Raw genomic sequence first — 15,000 nt, 5'->3', positions numbered from 1 at the left:
GGTGGTACCTGTGTGTGTGTGTGTGTGTGTGTGTGTGTGTGTGTACCTGTGGGTGGTACCTGTGTGTGTGTGTGTGTGTACCTGTGGGTGGTACCTGTGTGTGTGTGTGTGTGTGTGTGTGTGTGTGTGTGTGTGTGTGTGTGTGTGTACCTGTGGGTGGTACCTGTGTGTGTGTGTGTGTGTGTGTGTGTGTGTGTGTGTGTGTGTGTGTGTGTGTGTGTACCTGTGGGTGGTACCTGGCGGTGATCTCTCTCTGTAGTCGGTGTGTGTAAAGCTGCAGGAAGCTGCAGATCAGCAGCAGCAGAACACAACACACACAGCTCACATACACACCTGTGGAGAGGGGGGAGGGGGGGGACACACACACTGGGGGGAGGAGGGTGGGGGTTTAGTGTGTATTAATATGTGTGTAATGTGTTGAGATCAGACAGACAGGTGGCGCCCTCTGCTGCCTCACTCTCATATTATTATTATAATCACAAACATCACAAAGTGTTTCATAATGAAATAAATACATTTAAAATTTAAAATGTGCATTCACAGCAAATTACAATATTAATATTCAGTGAGGTCTGATTACTGCAGAATGCTGCGTTCTGATTGGCTGTCGCTGATGTCACACCTGTCTGTCTGTCTGTCAGAGTTTAAATCAGATCACAAGACTCAACCTCCCACAATGCACTGCAGCAAATATTGATTAATGGTGTAACTGTTTCAATGTGTTATAAACAGTTATATTCCCTCTGTGTCCTCGTGTTTCTCTTCAACATATAAAATGTCTCTAAATCTCTATAAATGTCTATAAATCTCTCTAAATGTCTCTAAATGTCTATAAATGTCTCTAAATGTCTCTAAATCTCTATAAATCTCTATAAATCTCTATAAATGTCTATAAATGTCTCTAAATGTATATAAATGTCTATAAATGTCTATAAATGTCTCTAAATCTCTATAAATGTCTCTAAATGTCTATAAATGTCTCTAAATCTCTATAAATGTCTCTAAATGTCCCTAAATGTCTCTAAATCTCTATAAATGTCTCTAAATCTCTATACATGTCTCTAAATCTCTATACATGTCTATAAATGTCTCTAAATCTCTATACATGTCTCTAAATCTCTATACATGTCTATAAATGTCTCTAAATCTCTCTAAATGTCTCTAAATGTCTCTAAATGTCTATAAATCTCTCTAAATGTCTCTAAATGTCTATAAATGTCTCTAAATATCTATATATGTCTCTAAATGTCTCTAAATCTCTCTAAATGTCTCTAAATGTCTCTAAATCTCTATAAATGTCTCTAAATGTCTCTAAATGTCTCTAAATGAGAGTAATGAGATGCTGTCTGTCTCACCCCGGGTGTCTGCGTGGAGCTTCAGGTTTGACGAACTGTTGAAGGCAGAAACCGTCTTCCTCAGGAGGCGGGCCATCATGGAGGCTCCGCCCACTCTGATGTCCACCTGGTGACCACCTGCACACAGGACTCCATTACCCACAATCCCTCTGACACCGTGTGTGTGTGTGTGTGTGTGTGTGTGTGTGTGTGTGTGTGTATCAGGGGTATTTTATGCCAGCACACTATACTTAAACGCCTTAAACGCGTCGCCTGTGCCAGCATAAAGTCTGATTAATAGGCGTGCTTACAGACACGCGTATTGCGAGTACACCAGATAACATGGGTGATGGGTGAAAAGTGCCACGAGCGAACGTAGTGGACGCCTGTGTGTGTGTGTAACGTGTGTACGCCTATAACAGTTCAGCTGTTACACAGAGTCTCAGCTTCACATGGTATTGTTTATAAGAAAGCAGAACTTATAGATGAACTCCAAGCCCCAACAGAGCTGTCAGGATTTTTCTTTATCATTTTCAGGTCCGTTTTTATTTTCTTGATGATATTTAATGATAGCAAGGGTGAAAGGGATAATTAAAATAATTTCAGCTACTTAAAAATAGTAATAGGTAGTAAAGTGCGACGCTCACAGCCAGTTCCCAGTTCGCTCTTGGACATACAGTTCATTACGCATCAGCTGTAATGTACAAATTGAATATTAAGTAGCCATGCGGACCTGTCCAATGAATAAGGATGCTTTTTTGAGTAATTTTATGCGCTTGGACATACAGTTCATTAAGCATCAGCCGAGGCGTGTACTTAAATTGCATTTAGGTAGACTGAAACAGCCTAAACTGTGTAATAGGTCTCTCTTGGTAAAACATGGATTGCTTTAATTGTGAAGCGAAGCGGCTGTTAAACTCAAAATTCGCCATCATAGTTTGATAAAAACATATTTTGTTACAAAAAATGTAAACAAGTATGTAAGAAAGGATATATATGTATAATTGTATTTGTAACTCGGCCCTTGTGACCACCCTGGAACTCTTCGTTGACGGGTGGTCGTTATATTTGCGGCTCGCACCGCGTCGCGCTTTATTTCTCACAACGGCTGGCGGCTCAACCTTAAACAGTACCAGTAAACACTGGCGTGAGACAACAGAAAGATTAAAGGCCGGTGTTGTGTCCTTAATGGTTTCCACACTAACTTGTTGCCGTAGGCTATGATCTGCGCATGTTCTGTTACGCATGAGCTGTCCGTGGTACTGAAACAACAATCGCCGTTAATGTGAGGATTCTGTCTGATGTTGTGCTGTTCCTTAACACCTTATCTACTGTTTGGGTTCATCTGTAGTCGGCACTTTGTGCAATAAAATGATTTATTGTGCCGTGCGATAGAGCCGATACGCATGTTTTGTCTTTACTGTTGTATTGTGTACAGCCTTTACAGAGCTCTGTTGGGAGAGCTTGTGTTATATAGGCAGCGTTTTATTATTTCTGCCTTCGCCACTGACACACAGTCTCAGCTTCATATGGGATTGTTTATAAGAAAGCATAACTTATAGATGAAGAGAAAGACTATCTCGTACATACCAGATAAACTTAACGTTTTTCCGGCCAAAACCGGAGGCTTAATTAGCCTGTTTTAGGAGTGAAAGTCAGCAAAATGCAGCTTAAACAAAATGCTTTACCTTATTAGCTAACTACAAATATCTGTAAAACATAATGGATCTGTGCATAAGTGCCGAATTGGGTTAAACAGTGTAGATATAAGGTCCGATGGAATCATATTGTGAACGGACTGCTGTCCACATGGCTACTGAATATTCATTAGATAGGTCCGCATGGCTACTTAATATTCAGGGGTGACAGCGATTACGGCGTCTGCAGGCAGGTAAACCTACCTAATTACAGCTGGTGCTTAATGAACTGTGTGTCCGCGCGCGAAGCTGGGAACTGGCTGTGAGTGTCGCACTTTACTATTACTATTTTTTAAGTAGCTGAAATTATTTTAATTATCCCTTTCACCCTTGCTATCATTAAATATCAATTCGATATCATTCAGACCTAGAGAGAGAGAGAGAGAAAGAGAGAGAGAGAGAGAGAGAGAGATTTCGTTAACAAGAAAATAAAAATGGGCCTGAAAATAATAGAAATATCCTGACAGCTCTGTGGGGGCTTGGAGTTCATCTATAAGTTGTGCTTTCTTATAAACAATACCATATGAAGCTGAGACTCTGTGTAACAGCTGAACTGTTATAGGCGTACACGTGTTACACACACACACACACAGGCGTCCGCTACGTTCGCTAGTGGCACTTTTCACCCGTCACCCATGTTATCTGGTGTACTCGCAATACGCGTGTCTGTACGCCTATGTAGAATTGTACTTAACAGTCACGCGGGTCTTCATGTCACGTATTTGAGGCGTAGTTCACCCGTCACGCAGCCGTCACGTAGGCGTATGCGCAACAACGCGTGTACAGCGTCTGCGTGACGCCTGCGTGACGCCTGTCTGTCCATTGAAAGTGAATGGAATTTACACGCGCACGTTAGACGTTTGATGTCATCGCATAGGCGCTGTACACGCGTTTTAGTATAGTGTGCTGGCATAAAATACCCCTCATACAGGTTGAGCTGTGTGTGTGTGTGTGTGTGTGTGTGTGTTTACTGGTCAGGTTGAGCTGTGTGTGTGTGTGTCTGCTGACGATGTCCAACACGTGGAACAGAGACAGGTCGACGGTCAGCAGGACGACACACAGCAGAGAGACAGACAGCACCTGGAACACACCTGAGCTCTACACACACACACACACACACACACACACACAGACAGTAAGTTGCTGTGCTGGCGCCCCCTGTGGTCAGACTGTGTGCTGCGTGTGATTTAAGCCTCTGGAGTCCTGAAATAAAAACCCTTCACAGTATCGGCTTGACACTCGTGTGCTGAGATTTGCAACATTTAAAAATTATCTACTGAGCATGATTGTGTTTTGTACGACGGTGTATTAGGGCCAAGTGTGAAAAATAATAATATACATATATGGATCCGGTGGAGGGGGGTAATATTTTGAGAAAAAACTCGCAAATTTAGAAGACTAAAGTGGCAAATGTACGAGAAAAAATTTGCAAATTTACGAGATTAAAGTTGCAAGTCTACGAGAAAAATCGTGCAAATTTACGAGATGAAAGTGTAATAAATATAATAAATGGACCCACCAGCTGACTGAGCTCCTCAGACCGGATCCTCAGACTCCACGGATCCACCAGATCACCACCAGACAGAGGAAGCACACAGAGGAGACCCTGGACCACCAGGACACCAGGACACCAGGAGACACCAGGAGACATCAGGACACCAGGAGACATCAGGACACCAGGAGACATCAGGAGACATCAGGACACCAGGACACCAGGACACCAGGACACCAGGAGACACCAGGAGACATCAGGACACCAGGAGACATCAGGACACCAGGAGACACCAGGAGACACCAGGACACCAGGAGACACCAGGAGACACCAGGACACCAGGAGACATCAGGACACCAGGAGACATCAGGACACCAGGAGACACCAGGACACCAGGAGACATCAGGACACCAGGAGACACCAGGACACCAGGACACGAGGGACACCAGGAGACACCAGGAGACATCAGGACACCAGGGACACCAGGAGACACCAGGATACCAGGAGACACCAGGACACCAGGAGACACCAGGACACCAGGGACACCAGGAGACACCAGGACACCAGGACACGAGGGACACCAGGAGACACCAGGAGACATCAGGACACCAGGAGACACCAGGAGACACCAGGACACCAGGACACGAGGGACACCAGGAGACACCAGGACACCAGGAGACACCAGGATACCAGGAGACACCAGGAGACACCAGGATACCAGGAGACACCAGGACACCAGGAGACATCAGGACACCAGGAGACACCAGGAGACACCAGGACACCAGGACACGAGGGACACCAGGAGACACCAGGACACCAGGAGACACCAGGATACCAGGAGACACCAGGAGACACCAGGATACCAGGAGACACCAGGACACCAGGAGACACCAGGAGACACCAGGACACCAGGGACACCAGGAGACACCAGGAGACAAGAGGAGACACCAGGACACCAGGAGACAAATCAAGGTTGTTCAGAAACAGTGTGTGTATCATGGATGAAGATGAAGATGATGATGATGATGAAGATGAAGGTGTCACCTTTCTCCTCCGGCGGGCGTCGATGCGTCTGAAGTACGAGGTGATGTAAACGTTGTCGAACTGGAGGTCTGACTGGTAGCGACGCAGGTAACACAGAGCCCTGAGACAGAGGACAGACGCTGACTCAGCAGAAACAGATGATGACTCAGCAGAAACAGATGATGACTCAGCAGAAACAGATGATGACTCAACAGAAACAGATGATGACTCAACAGAAACAGACGATGACTCAGCAGAAACAGACGATGACTCAGCAGAAACAGATGATGACTCAGCAGAAACAGACGATGACTCAGCAGAAACAGACGATGACTCAGCAGAAACAGAAGCTGACTCAGCAGAAACAGATGATGACTCAACAGAAACAGACGATGACTCAGCAGAAACAGAAGCTGACTCAGCAGAAACAGACGATGACTCAGCAGAAACAGACGATGACTCAGCAGAAACAGACGATGACTCAGCAGAAACAGAAGCTGACTCAGCAGCTCTGCTGAGTCAGCTTCTGTTTCTGTTGAGAGAGCAGAAACAGAAGCTGACTCAGCAGAAACAGATGATGACTCAGCAGAAACAGAAGCTGACTCAGCAGAAAAAGAAGCTGACTCAGCAGAAACAGATGATGACTCAGCAGAATCGGATGATGATGTCATGTCTTACTGGGTGAAGACGGTGATGAAGGTGAAGGACAGCAGCAGCTGCAGGACGTCCCGCAGTGCCTGCATGTTCTCCCTCAGCCTCCTGAAAGATCCTCTCACAGCCTGAGTGAACTCCTCCTCCAGCAGAGCTCCACCCAGCACCTCCTGCTGCTGCGCCTCCTGCAGGACGAGTTTACTGCTGAACTCTCCAGACAGAAGGTCGACAGAACGGTTCAGCTGGTCGAACAGCTGACCGAAGTTCCCCTCCACAGGAATCTGCTCCCTGCACCAAGGAGTCATCACTGAGGAGGAGCAGGAGGAGGAGGAGGAGCAAGAGGAGCAGGAGAGGAGGAGGAGGAAGATGAGGAGGAGCAGGAGAGGAGCAGGTGGAGGAGAGGAGGAGGAGGAGCAGGAGGAGGAGGAGGAGCAAGAGAGGAGCAGGTGGAGGAGAGGAGGAGGAGCAGGAGGAGGAGGAGTGTGTTAACATATAAACCAGGAGTCGTCTGCATATTATCTGATGCTGTTTGTTGTTTGTTGTTGTTGTTGTTTTTCTGGATTAAACCATGAAAATGTTTTCCAGTCGGTTCCAGCGTGACCTTTCACCTCTGATGACATCACAGAGGAAGGTGAACTTCATGGAGACACAGAAGACGTGGTTGATGACGGGGACGTGGACCGCCTCCATACACTCTGCCCACCTGAGGCCGAACCAATCAGAACACCTCTGGACGCCGTCATTCACCACACCTGGACACACACACACACACACAGAGACACACACACACACACACACACACACACACAGACAGGTCAGCGTCCTCATAATGTGAGGTGTCCCTCTAACTCTAACTGATCTCTGAGATGTCCTCACTGTCACACTGCCTCCTGGTCTTGGCGGTGAACTGGTCCTGCGTGCTGCTGTTGCCGGGGGCGACGGCGTGTTGTGGTCTGAACCGGTCGTATCCGTACTGCAGGACAACCTCGTCCCTGATGTCCTGGAACGTCCTGCTGACGCCCCGAGTCTCCGACTGGAACTCTTCCTCATCGTCCTGGAGGAGAAACACACGATCAGTAACTCTGAAATATTCACTGAGAATCTGTTTACACAGACCAGAGAGGAGAGGACAGGAGAGTGGAAACATGACAATACCTGTGGAGAAAAGTCTGTGGAGAAAACTTTTTGGGTAATCTTACATATTAATGATCTTTTTTGGTAATTATCTGGGGTTTTGTATCATTTTATGTAGGTTTTTTGCTAATTTTGTGTCTCTTTTACTCGATACTAGTTGTAATTTGGTCATTTTTGTGTCTTTTTTTTAAATTATCTATGTTTTGTGTCACTTTATGTATTTTTACTTTTTCCGTGGTCATTATGTATCTTTTTTGTGGTGATGTTACGTCTTTAGTTTTGGTCGTTTTGGGGGGGTTTTCCGTGACACTTGTGGGCACTTGGAAAAGAGTTTATATATAAATTCTGTTGTATTACATTTAAAAATAAATACATGTATCTGAGAAATTCAACTGTTTTCTGATATCTGTCATTCCAACTGTGTTATTCCGTACTAAGACACGTTGGAGTTGTTCTACAGAGCTGCAGGACTCAGACTTATAGATTTTATATGTTGAGGTTATCTTCTCACCATGAGCTCCTGTGTGATGAGCAGGACCGGCTGGACAGCGTGTCTCCATAGCAACCGGCTGTTATGCACCTGCAGGTCCAGATTACAGGTGAGAGACAGAGCAGCCGCCTCCACGTTCTGCTGCACGTTAGAGACCGGACCTGAAGACCACAGAAACTTGATGAAATATAGTTATGTAGAACTGTTCAGTGATGAACCATCATCATGCATGACAAGTTTGAGGCAGATTGGACAATGTATGGTCAAGTTATACAGTCTCGTGTTTTTTGCCAAAACGCCATATTTTGCCGCCATGCCACGCCCACATAGTGTGATGGTCTGCAAAGCTTTTAATAACTTTTGATCTAAAAGGCCTTCTGATGGTACTGAATAAGTCTGAAGTCGATCGGATTAAATCTGTAGGAGGTGTTTGTTAAAGTATGCGGCGTGGAAATGGCGAAAAACCTCTAAAAAGCCATTTTCGATCCAAGATGGCCGACTTCCTGTTCGTTTTTGGGTATGGCTTCTTGAGACTTTTTGGTGCGTCTTCCCATGATACATGTATGGACCAAATTTCGTGTCTCTACGACAAACCTGTTTTAGAGGCTCAATTCTAGCCACGCCCATTTCTGAAACCAATGGAATATGTACATTTTTCAGCATCTGGTGAGTTTTGGAATATGATAAAACCCTCAAAAAGGCGATTCATTTGCCGTTACCTGCATAGAGGACGGATAGCAGCAGCAGCGTCAGGTACGCTCGTCCCCGGGAGCCGAGCATGCTGGGAAACATCAGCAGGACCCAACACCTGCAGGACGGGGACAAGGCTCCGCCCACCGCACACACAGCTGCAACACACCTTCATTTAGGCTCCGCCCACCGCACACACAGCTGCAACACACCTTCATTTAGGCTCCGCCCACCGCACACACAGCTGCAACACACCTTCATTTAGGCTCCGCCCACCGCACACACAGCTGCAACACACCTTCATTTAGGCCCCGCCCACCGCACACACAGCTGCAACACACCTTCATTTAGGCCCCGCCCACCATTCATCCATTAATACAGGTTATTAACTCTTTAACATCTGATCGTCTCCTCACCAACACACACAGCTGCTGCTGCCAGCTGCAGGTCAAAGGTCAGCGGCAGGCTGTGGGACACGCCCAGGAACAGACCTGAGGAGAGAGGACAGGACAGGAGGACAGGATGAAATAATAATTAAAAACATTTTAATACAAATGAATGAATTAAGCTAAACAATACATTTAAAATATAAACAATATTAACCTGCACCGCTCACTGCTCCAAACATCGCCCTGACAACCAGCTGGGACACCGGAGACATCTGGGACATCTGGGACACCGGAGACATCTGGGACATCTGTCCCTCTGATTGGATGAAGACGAATCGATGGACGGACAGAATGAGTCTGTCCACAGCTGCTAACGTTAGCATAAAGTTAGCCTCACAAACATCGTCACTGCTGTCATCAATAATCTACATCAATCAATCAATCAATCAATCAATCAATCAATCAATCAATCAATCAATCAATCCTCACCTGTCAATCAATAATCAATCACCTGTTGTCAGTCAACAATCAAATATCCAGCGCTGCTTCTCAGCTCTCAGTCACTGAGCTGCTTTCAACTGATCAGTCAGTCAGTTAGTCAGTTAGTTGGTCAGTTAGTCAGTTAGTCAGTTAGTTGGTCAGTTAGTCAGTTAGTCAGTTAGTTAGTCAGTTGGTCAGTTAGTCAGTTAGTTAGTCAGTTAGTTAGTTAGTTGGTCAGTTGGTCAGTTAGTCAGTTAGTCAGTTAGTTAGTTAGTCAGTTGGTCAGGTTGTTTTGTCCTGTGAAAAGATGAAAACAGAGAGAATCAGACAGAAATAAAACAGGATGAAGAGTGAAAAGAGGAAAAGACAGCTGATGAAATCTGACGTCAACATCCAGGTGGAGAGGGGCGGAGTCAGACAGGCTGTCAGAGGAGTCCTGCACAGGTGAGAGGGAGCTAGCAGGGAGCTAACAGGGGGCTAACAGGGAACTAGCAGGGAGCTAACAGGGAGCTAACAGGGAGCTAGAAGGGAGCTAGCAGGGAGCTAACAGGGGGCTAACAGGGAACTAGCAGGGAGCTAACAGGGAACTAACAGGGAGCTAACAGGAAGCTAGCAGGGAACTAACAGGGAGCTAACAGGAAGCTAGCAGGGAACTAACAGGGAGCTAACAGGGAGCGAGAAGGGAGATAACAGGGAGATAGCAGGGAGCTAGCAGGGAGCTAACAGGGAGCTAACAGGGAGCTAACAGGGAGCTAGAAGGGAGCTAGCAGGGAACTAACAGGGAGCTAACAGGAAGCTAGCAGGGAACTAACGGGGAGCTAACAGGGAGCGAGAAGGGAGATAACAGGGAGATAGCAGGGAGCTAACAGGGAGCTAACAGGGAGCTAGCAGGGAGCTAACAGGGAGCTAACAGGGAGTTAGAAGGGAGATAACAGGGAGCTAGCAGGCAGCTAGAAGGGAGCTAACAGGGAGCTAACAGGGAGCTAGCAGGGAGCTAGCAGGGAGCTAACAGGGACTAGCAGGGAGCTAACAGGGGGCTAGCAGGGAGCTAACAGGGAGCTAGAAGGAAACTAACAGGGAGCTAGAAAGGAAATACAGGGAGCTAGCAGGGAGCTAACAGGGAGCTAACAGGGAGCTAGAAGGAAACTAACAGGGAGCTAACAGGGAGCTAGAAGAGAGATAGCAGGGAACTAACAGGGAGCTAACAGGAAGCTAGCAGGGAACTAACAGGGAGCTAACAGGGAGATAGCAGGGAACTAACAGGGAACTAACAAGGAGCTACCAGGGAGCTAACAGGGAGCTAGAAGGAAACTAACAGGGAGCTAACAGGGAGCTAGAAGGGAGCTAGCAGGGAACTAACAGGGAGCTAACAGGGAGCTAGAAGGGAGATAACAGGGAACTAACAGGGAACTAACAGGGAGCTAACAGGGAGCTAGAAGGGAGATAACAGGGAGCTAACAGGGAGCTAGCAGGGAGCTAACAGGGAGCTAACAGGGACTAGCAGGGAGCTAACAGGGGGCTAGCAGGGAGCTAACAGGGAGCTAGAAGGAAACTAACAGGGAGCTAGAAAGGAAATGCAGGGAGCTAGCAGGGAGCTAACAGGGAACTAACAAGGAGCTACCAGGGAGCTAACAGGGAGCTAGAAGGAAACTAACAGGGAGCTAACAGGGAGCTAGAAGGGAGCTAGCAGGGAGCTAACAGGGAGCTAGAAGGGAGATAGCAGGGAACTAACAGGGAGCTAACAAGGAGCTAGAAGGGAGCTAGCAGGGAACTAACAGGGAGCTAACAGGGAGTTAGAAGGGAACTAACAGGGAGCTAACAGGGAGCTAGAAGGGAGCTAGCAGGGAACTAACAGGGAGCTAGCAGGGAACTAACAGGGAGCTAACAGGAAGCTAGAAGGGAGCTAACAGGGAGATAGCAGGGAGCTAATAGGGAGCTAACGGGGAGATAACAGGGAGCTAGAAGGGAGCTAGCAGGGAACTAACAGGGAGCTAACAGGAAGCTAGCAGGGAACTAACGGGGAGCTAACAGGGAGCGAGAAGGGAGATAACAGGGAGATAGCAGGGAGCTAATAGGGAGCTAACAGGGAGCTAACAGGGAGCTAACAGGGAGCTAGGAGGGGGCTAGCAGGGAGCTAACAGGGAGCTAACAGGAAGCTAGCAGGGAGCTAACAGGGAGCTAGCAGGGAACTAACAGGGAGCTAACGGCTAACAGAAAGCAGCATTAACAGAAAATACTCAGTTTGTCTGTGTTCTGACCTCACCTCTGTGATGATGTCACGTGTCTGTCGTCAGGTCAGCGCGGCGCTCTGACCTCAGCAGGTGGAGGAAGGTCAGAGGTCACCTGTTGGCGGGGGGGCGGAGCCTGGTGGCGTTTGTTTCGGGGCTGCTGTTGGCGTCTCTGTACGGACTCTCGGCTCTCTTCCTGCAGAAACAGCCTCTGTGGGCGTGTGTTTACGTCACGCTGACGCTGGCCGCCGCCGCCGCCTTCAGCCTGGGCCTGTCGGCCGGCGCCCGGGCCACCGCCGCCGTGATGCTGCCCTCTCTGTGCTCAGGTCAGACCAGGAGACATAAGGGGCGGGGCTTCAGGTGGAGGCGTGGCCCGGCTCAGCCTATCACAGTCTGTTCTGTGTGTTGTCTCAGCTCAGGGCAGGAGGTTCCTCCTCTTCCTGTTCCTGTCGGTTCTGCTGAGCGGTCCGCTCACCAACACGCTGGAGAACACGGAGCGAGCCGCCGCCAGCCTGCTGTGTGGCGCCGAGCTGGCAGCCAATCAGACTCAAGAACTGATGCAGAAAGCAGCCACGCCCCTTTTCTGTAAAAACACTGAAACACTGTTAATAATATAAATAATGTCAATAATGTTAAAAATGTTGACAATAATCAGACAAAACTAATAGTGGTGTGTTTCCAGACGTGTTGTTGTGTGTTTCCAGACATGTTATTGTTTGTTTACAGGCGTGTTGTTGTTGTTGTGTGTCTGCAGCGGCGCTGGACAGGATCAGGGAGATCAGCAGTAACGCTCACGCCGTGGCAGGACGGGTTCAGGACTTGATCCTGGCTCTAACCGACAGCGTACGCCACGTCGGTGAGTCGCCATGTGACCAGCTGTTTATATCTGCTGTCAGGTGGCGACCTCTAGTGGCTGCAGGCAGTGGTGGAATATAACTCAGTACATTTACTCAAGTACTGCACTTAAGTATAATTTTGAGGTACTTGTACTTTACTTGAGTATTTCCATTTTATGTAACTTTATACTTCTACTCCACTACATTTAGCTGACAGCTTTAGTTACTTTACAGGAGATTTAACATAAAAACATGACCAATTTAAAGTGGTTAGACTAACTACTTAGCTAACTTCTTGGCTAAGTATTTAGCTAAGTATCTTGCTAAGCTAACTACTTAGCTAACTTCTTGGCTAAGTATTTAGCTAAGTATCTTGCTAAGCTAACTACTTAGCTAACTTCTTGGCTCAGTAGTTAGCTTAGCAAGCTACTTAGCCAGTAGTTAGCTATGTAATAATACAAAACCTTTTTTTCTTCATAAAGTATGAGAAGCAACATGTAAATAATGATCTGTTGTTATAAAAAAAACAAGATATTTAAAGAATACTTGGAATATTCAATCATAAAATAAGTTGATATCAAAAGATAGAGCACAGAAACACACAGCAGCATTAAATAACAATATTATATTAAATAACATGGGGAATGAATGAGGGTCATTTTGGACCATGTTGTGCATTAGAAGGGGGCCAATATATATATATATATATATATATATATGTGTATATATATATATATATATATATATATATATATACACATATATATATATGTGTATATATATATATATATATATATATATATATATATACACATATATATATATATATATATATATATATATATAGGGTTAAACGTGTGACCTCTGACCCTGCAGCTCGTACTCTGAGGAACGTGCTCCACTTCCTGGCGGATATCGGTGACGTGTGCAACACCAAACTTGGCGCTCCGTACAGGAAGTGCGTGGCGGTGTTCGGGGAGGCGCGGGCCGACTGCTCCGAGCTGCTGGGAGACTTCAACTTCCTGTGTGACATCGTGGACGTCTTCCTGCCGCTCTGCAACCTCGCCCGCGGTGCGTTCACTGACACCTCAGCTCACTTCACACGTCATTAACAGAAACTGAATGCTGAATACTGTTTGTTGTGGTGCGTTCAATGAACCCCCGACTCAATCAAATCAATAAACAGTTTATCTACACTGTAAAAAATGTCTGTAGATTTTAGGGTGAAAAACTGCTAAACCATGACAGTAAAAGATGTAAAATGATAAATGAGTTAATTCAGTTTCAGTAACAATGAAACACTGGAAATGTTTATATCAGACAAAACAGGATTTTTTACACATTTAAAAAACAAAAAACATTACTCCACTGTAAAGTGTGTAACAAAAATATACCGAAATACATATACAAGCCATCACTGTAATTTTTGCATTTATCTTTTGTTAAAATACTTTTCCTCACTGTTAAATGTACTAAACACCATATCTCTAACAGAAATATACTGTCATATTTAATGGTAAAATCTTTAATTCATGCAGCATTTATAAAGTATTTTCTTGTCAATTATATGGCAGAACAGCGTTTCTTTTGATGGAAAAACTTTTTATTTTTTACGGTAAAATATGGAATAAAATGTAAATCTTTAACGTGAAATCATTATGTATGCAATATGTATATGTATGTAATATTAGAAAAAGTTGCACCGTATTTATTACGGTAAAGTTCTGGCAACCACAGCTGCTGGTTTTTACCATAAAAACAACAGGTTTTTATTTACAGTGTAGTGGATCAAACTGAAAACAGAAACCTTAAATCTTTTACATTTCTGTTGTTTTGTTGTCACGGTTACCTGCTGGGGGTCAGAAGCTAGCAGGACCTGAACTCAACACATCCATCTGACTGTTATAGTTAAATGCAAGGTGAATATATATTTGAGTCTTTCAAAATAAAAGCCTGTGTGTCCGTCCCAGCCGGCGAGCTCTTCTGCATCGTGCCGTCGTACGTGGCCGACCAGCTGAAGAGACGTCTGGCAGCTCGTGAGTCTCAAACACGTCACGTTCCTCTGCTGTTGATGAACCAATCAGTCCATGTGACGCCGCGCCGTCTCCTCCTCCAGCCACCGTGGCGGCGTTCGAGCGAATGAAGCGGGAGTTTGACTTCAACATCTCTGCCTCGGTGACCTTTGACCTGGAGGCCAACAGCAGCCGCTCGCTGCAGCAGGTGACTCAGGACATCATGGACGAGGTTTCATCAGAGCTGCAGCTGCTGCAGAGGCTGAGCCAGCCGCTAGCGTACGGCGGCCTGCTGCTGCTCGCCGCCAGCTGCCTGAGGTCACTTCACTGCATCCACACTTCAGTTTACTGCATCCACACTTCAGTTTACTGCATCCACACTTCACTTTACTGCATCTACACTTCACTTTACTGCATCTACACTTCACTTTACTGCATCTATACTTCACTTTACTACATCTACACTTCAGTTTACTGCATCTACACTTCACTTTACTACATCCACACTTCACTTTACTACATCTACACTTCAGTTTACTACATC

General features: G+C 46.1%; 2 protein-coding genes across 9 annotated transcripts in view; one reads left to right on the top strand and one right to left on the bottom strand.

Moving 5' to 3' along the window:
* dcst1 (DC-STAMP domain containing 1) overlaps positions 1-9,516 on the bottom strand; it is a 14,110-nt gene extending 4,594 nt beyond the window's left edge. For 2 of the 7 annotated variants that reach the window (XM_059339947.1, XM_059339952.1), the window contains exons 1-13: positions 9,390-9,515; positions 9,115-9,267; positions 8,928-9,002; positions 8,541-8,669; positions 7,843-7,982; positions 7,074-7,251; positions 6,806-6,949; positions 6,225-6,504; positions 5,568-5,667; positions 4,551-4,637; positions 4,003-4,129; positions 1,356-1,472; positions 224-366 (exon numbers count right to left, since the gene is read on the bottom strand). In XM_059339947.1, the coding sequence (XP_059195930.1) occupies positions 224-366; positions 1,356-1,472; positions 4,003-4,129; positions 4,551-4,637; positions 5,568-5,667; positions 6,225-6,504; positions 6,806-6,949; positions 7,074-7,251; positions 7,843-7,982; positions 8,541-8,669; positions 8,928-9,002; positions 9,115-9,208 (1,614 nt within the window). In that variant the 5' untranslated portion in view covers positions 9,209-9,267; positions 9,390-9,515. Of the gene's footprint in view, positions 1-223; positions 367-1,355; positions 1,473-4,002; positions 4,130-4,550; positions 4,638-5,567; positions 5,668-6,224; positions 6,505-6,805; positions 6,950-7,073; positions 7,252-7,842; positions 7,983-8,540; positions 8,670-8,927; positions 9,003-9,114; positions 9,271-9,389 lie in introns of all 7 variants that reach the window. The other 5 variants (XM_059339950.1, XM_059339953.1, XM_059339954.1 and 2 more) reach the window with 5 other exon arrangements.
* A 115-nt stretch (positions 9,517-9,631) lies between these two features.
* dcst2 (DC-STAMP domain containing 2) overlaps positions 9,632-15,000 on the top strand; it is a 15,587-nt gene continuing 10,218 nt past the window's right edge. For both annotated transcript variants that reach the window (XM_059339946.1, XM_059339945.1), the window contains exons 1-7: positions 9,632-9,824; positions 11,675-11,934; positions 12,023-12,193; positions 12,363-12,464; positions 13,321-13,515; positions 14,415-14,480; positions 14,561-14,774. In XM_059339946.1, coding sequence (XP_059195929.1) covers positions 9,724-9,824; positions 11,675-11,934; positions 12,023-12,193; positions 12,363-12,464; positions 13,321-13,515; positions 14,415-14,480; positions 14,561-14,774 — 1,109 coding nt within the window. In that variant the 5' untranslated portion in view covers positions 9,632-9,723. The remainder of the gene's footprint in view (positions 9,825-11,674; positions 11,935-12,022; positions 12,194-12,362; positions 12,465-13,320; positions 13,516-14,414; positions 14,481-14,560; positions 14,775-15,000) is intronic.

Source organism: Centropristis striata, chromosome 8, assembly GCF_030273125.1.
Source record: "Centropristis striata isolate RG_2023a ecotype Rhode Island chromosome 8, C.striata_1.0, whole genome shotgun sequence".
In the NCBI taxonomy this organism is placed as follows: domain Eukaryota; kingdom Metazoa; phylum Chordata; class Actinopteri; order Perciformes; family Serranidae; genus Centropristis; species Centropristis striata.
The sequence above is the reverse complement of the archived record's forward strand: the minus strand, read 5'-3'. Positions and strand labels throughout refer to the sequence as shown.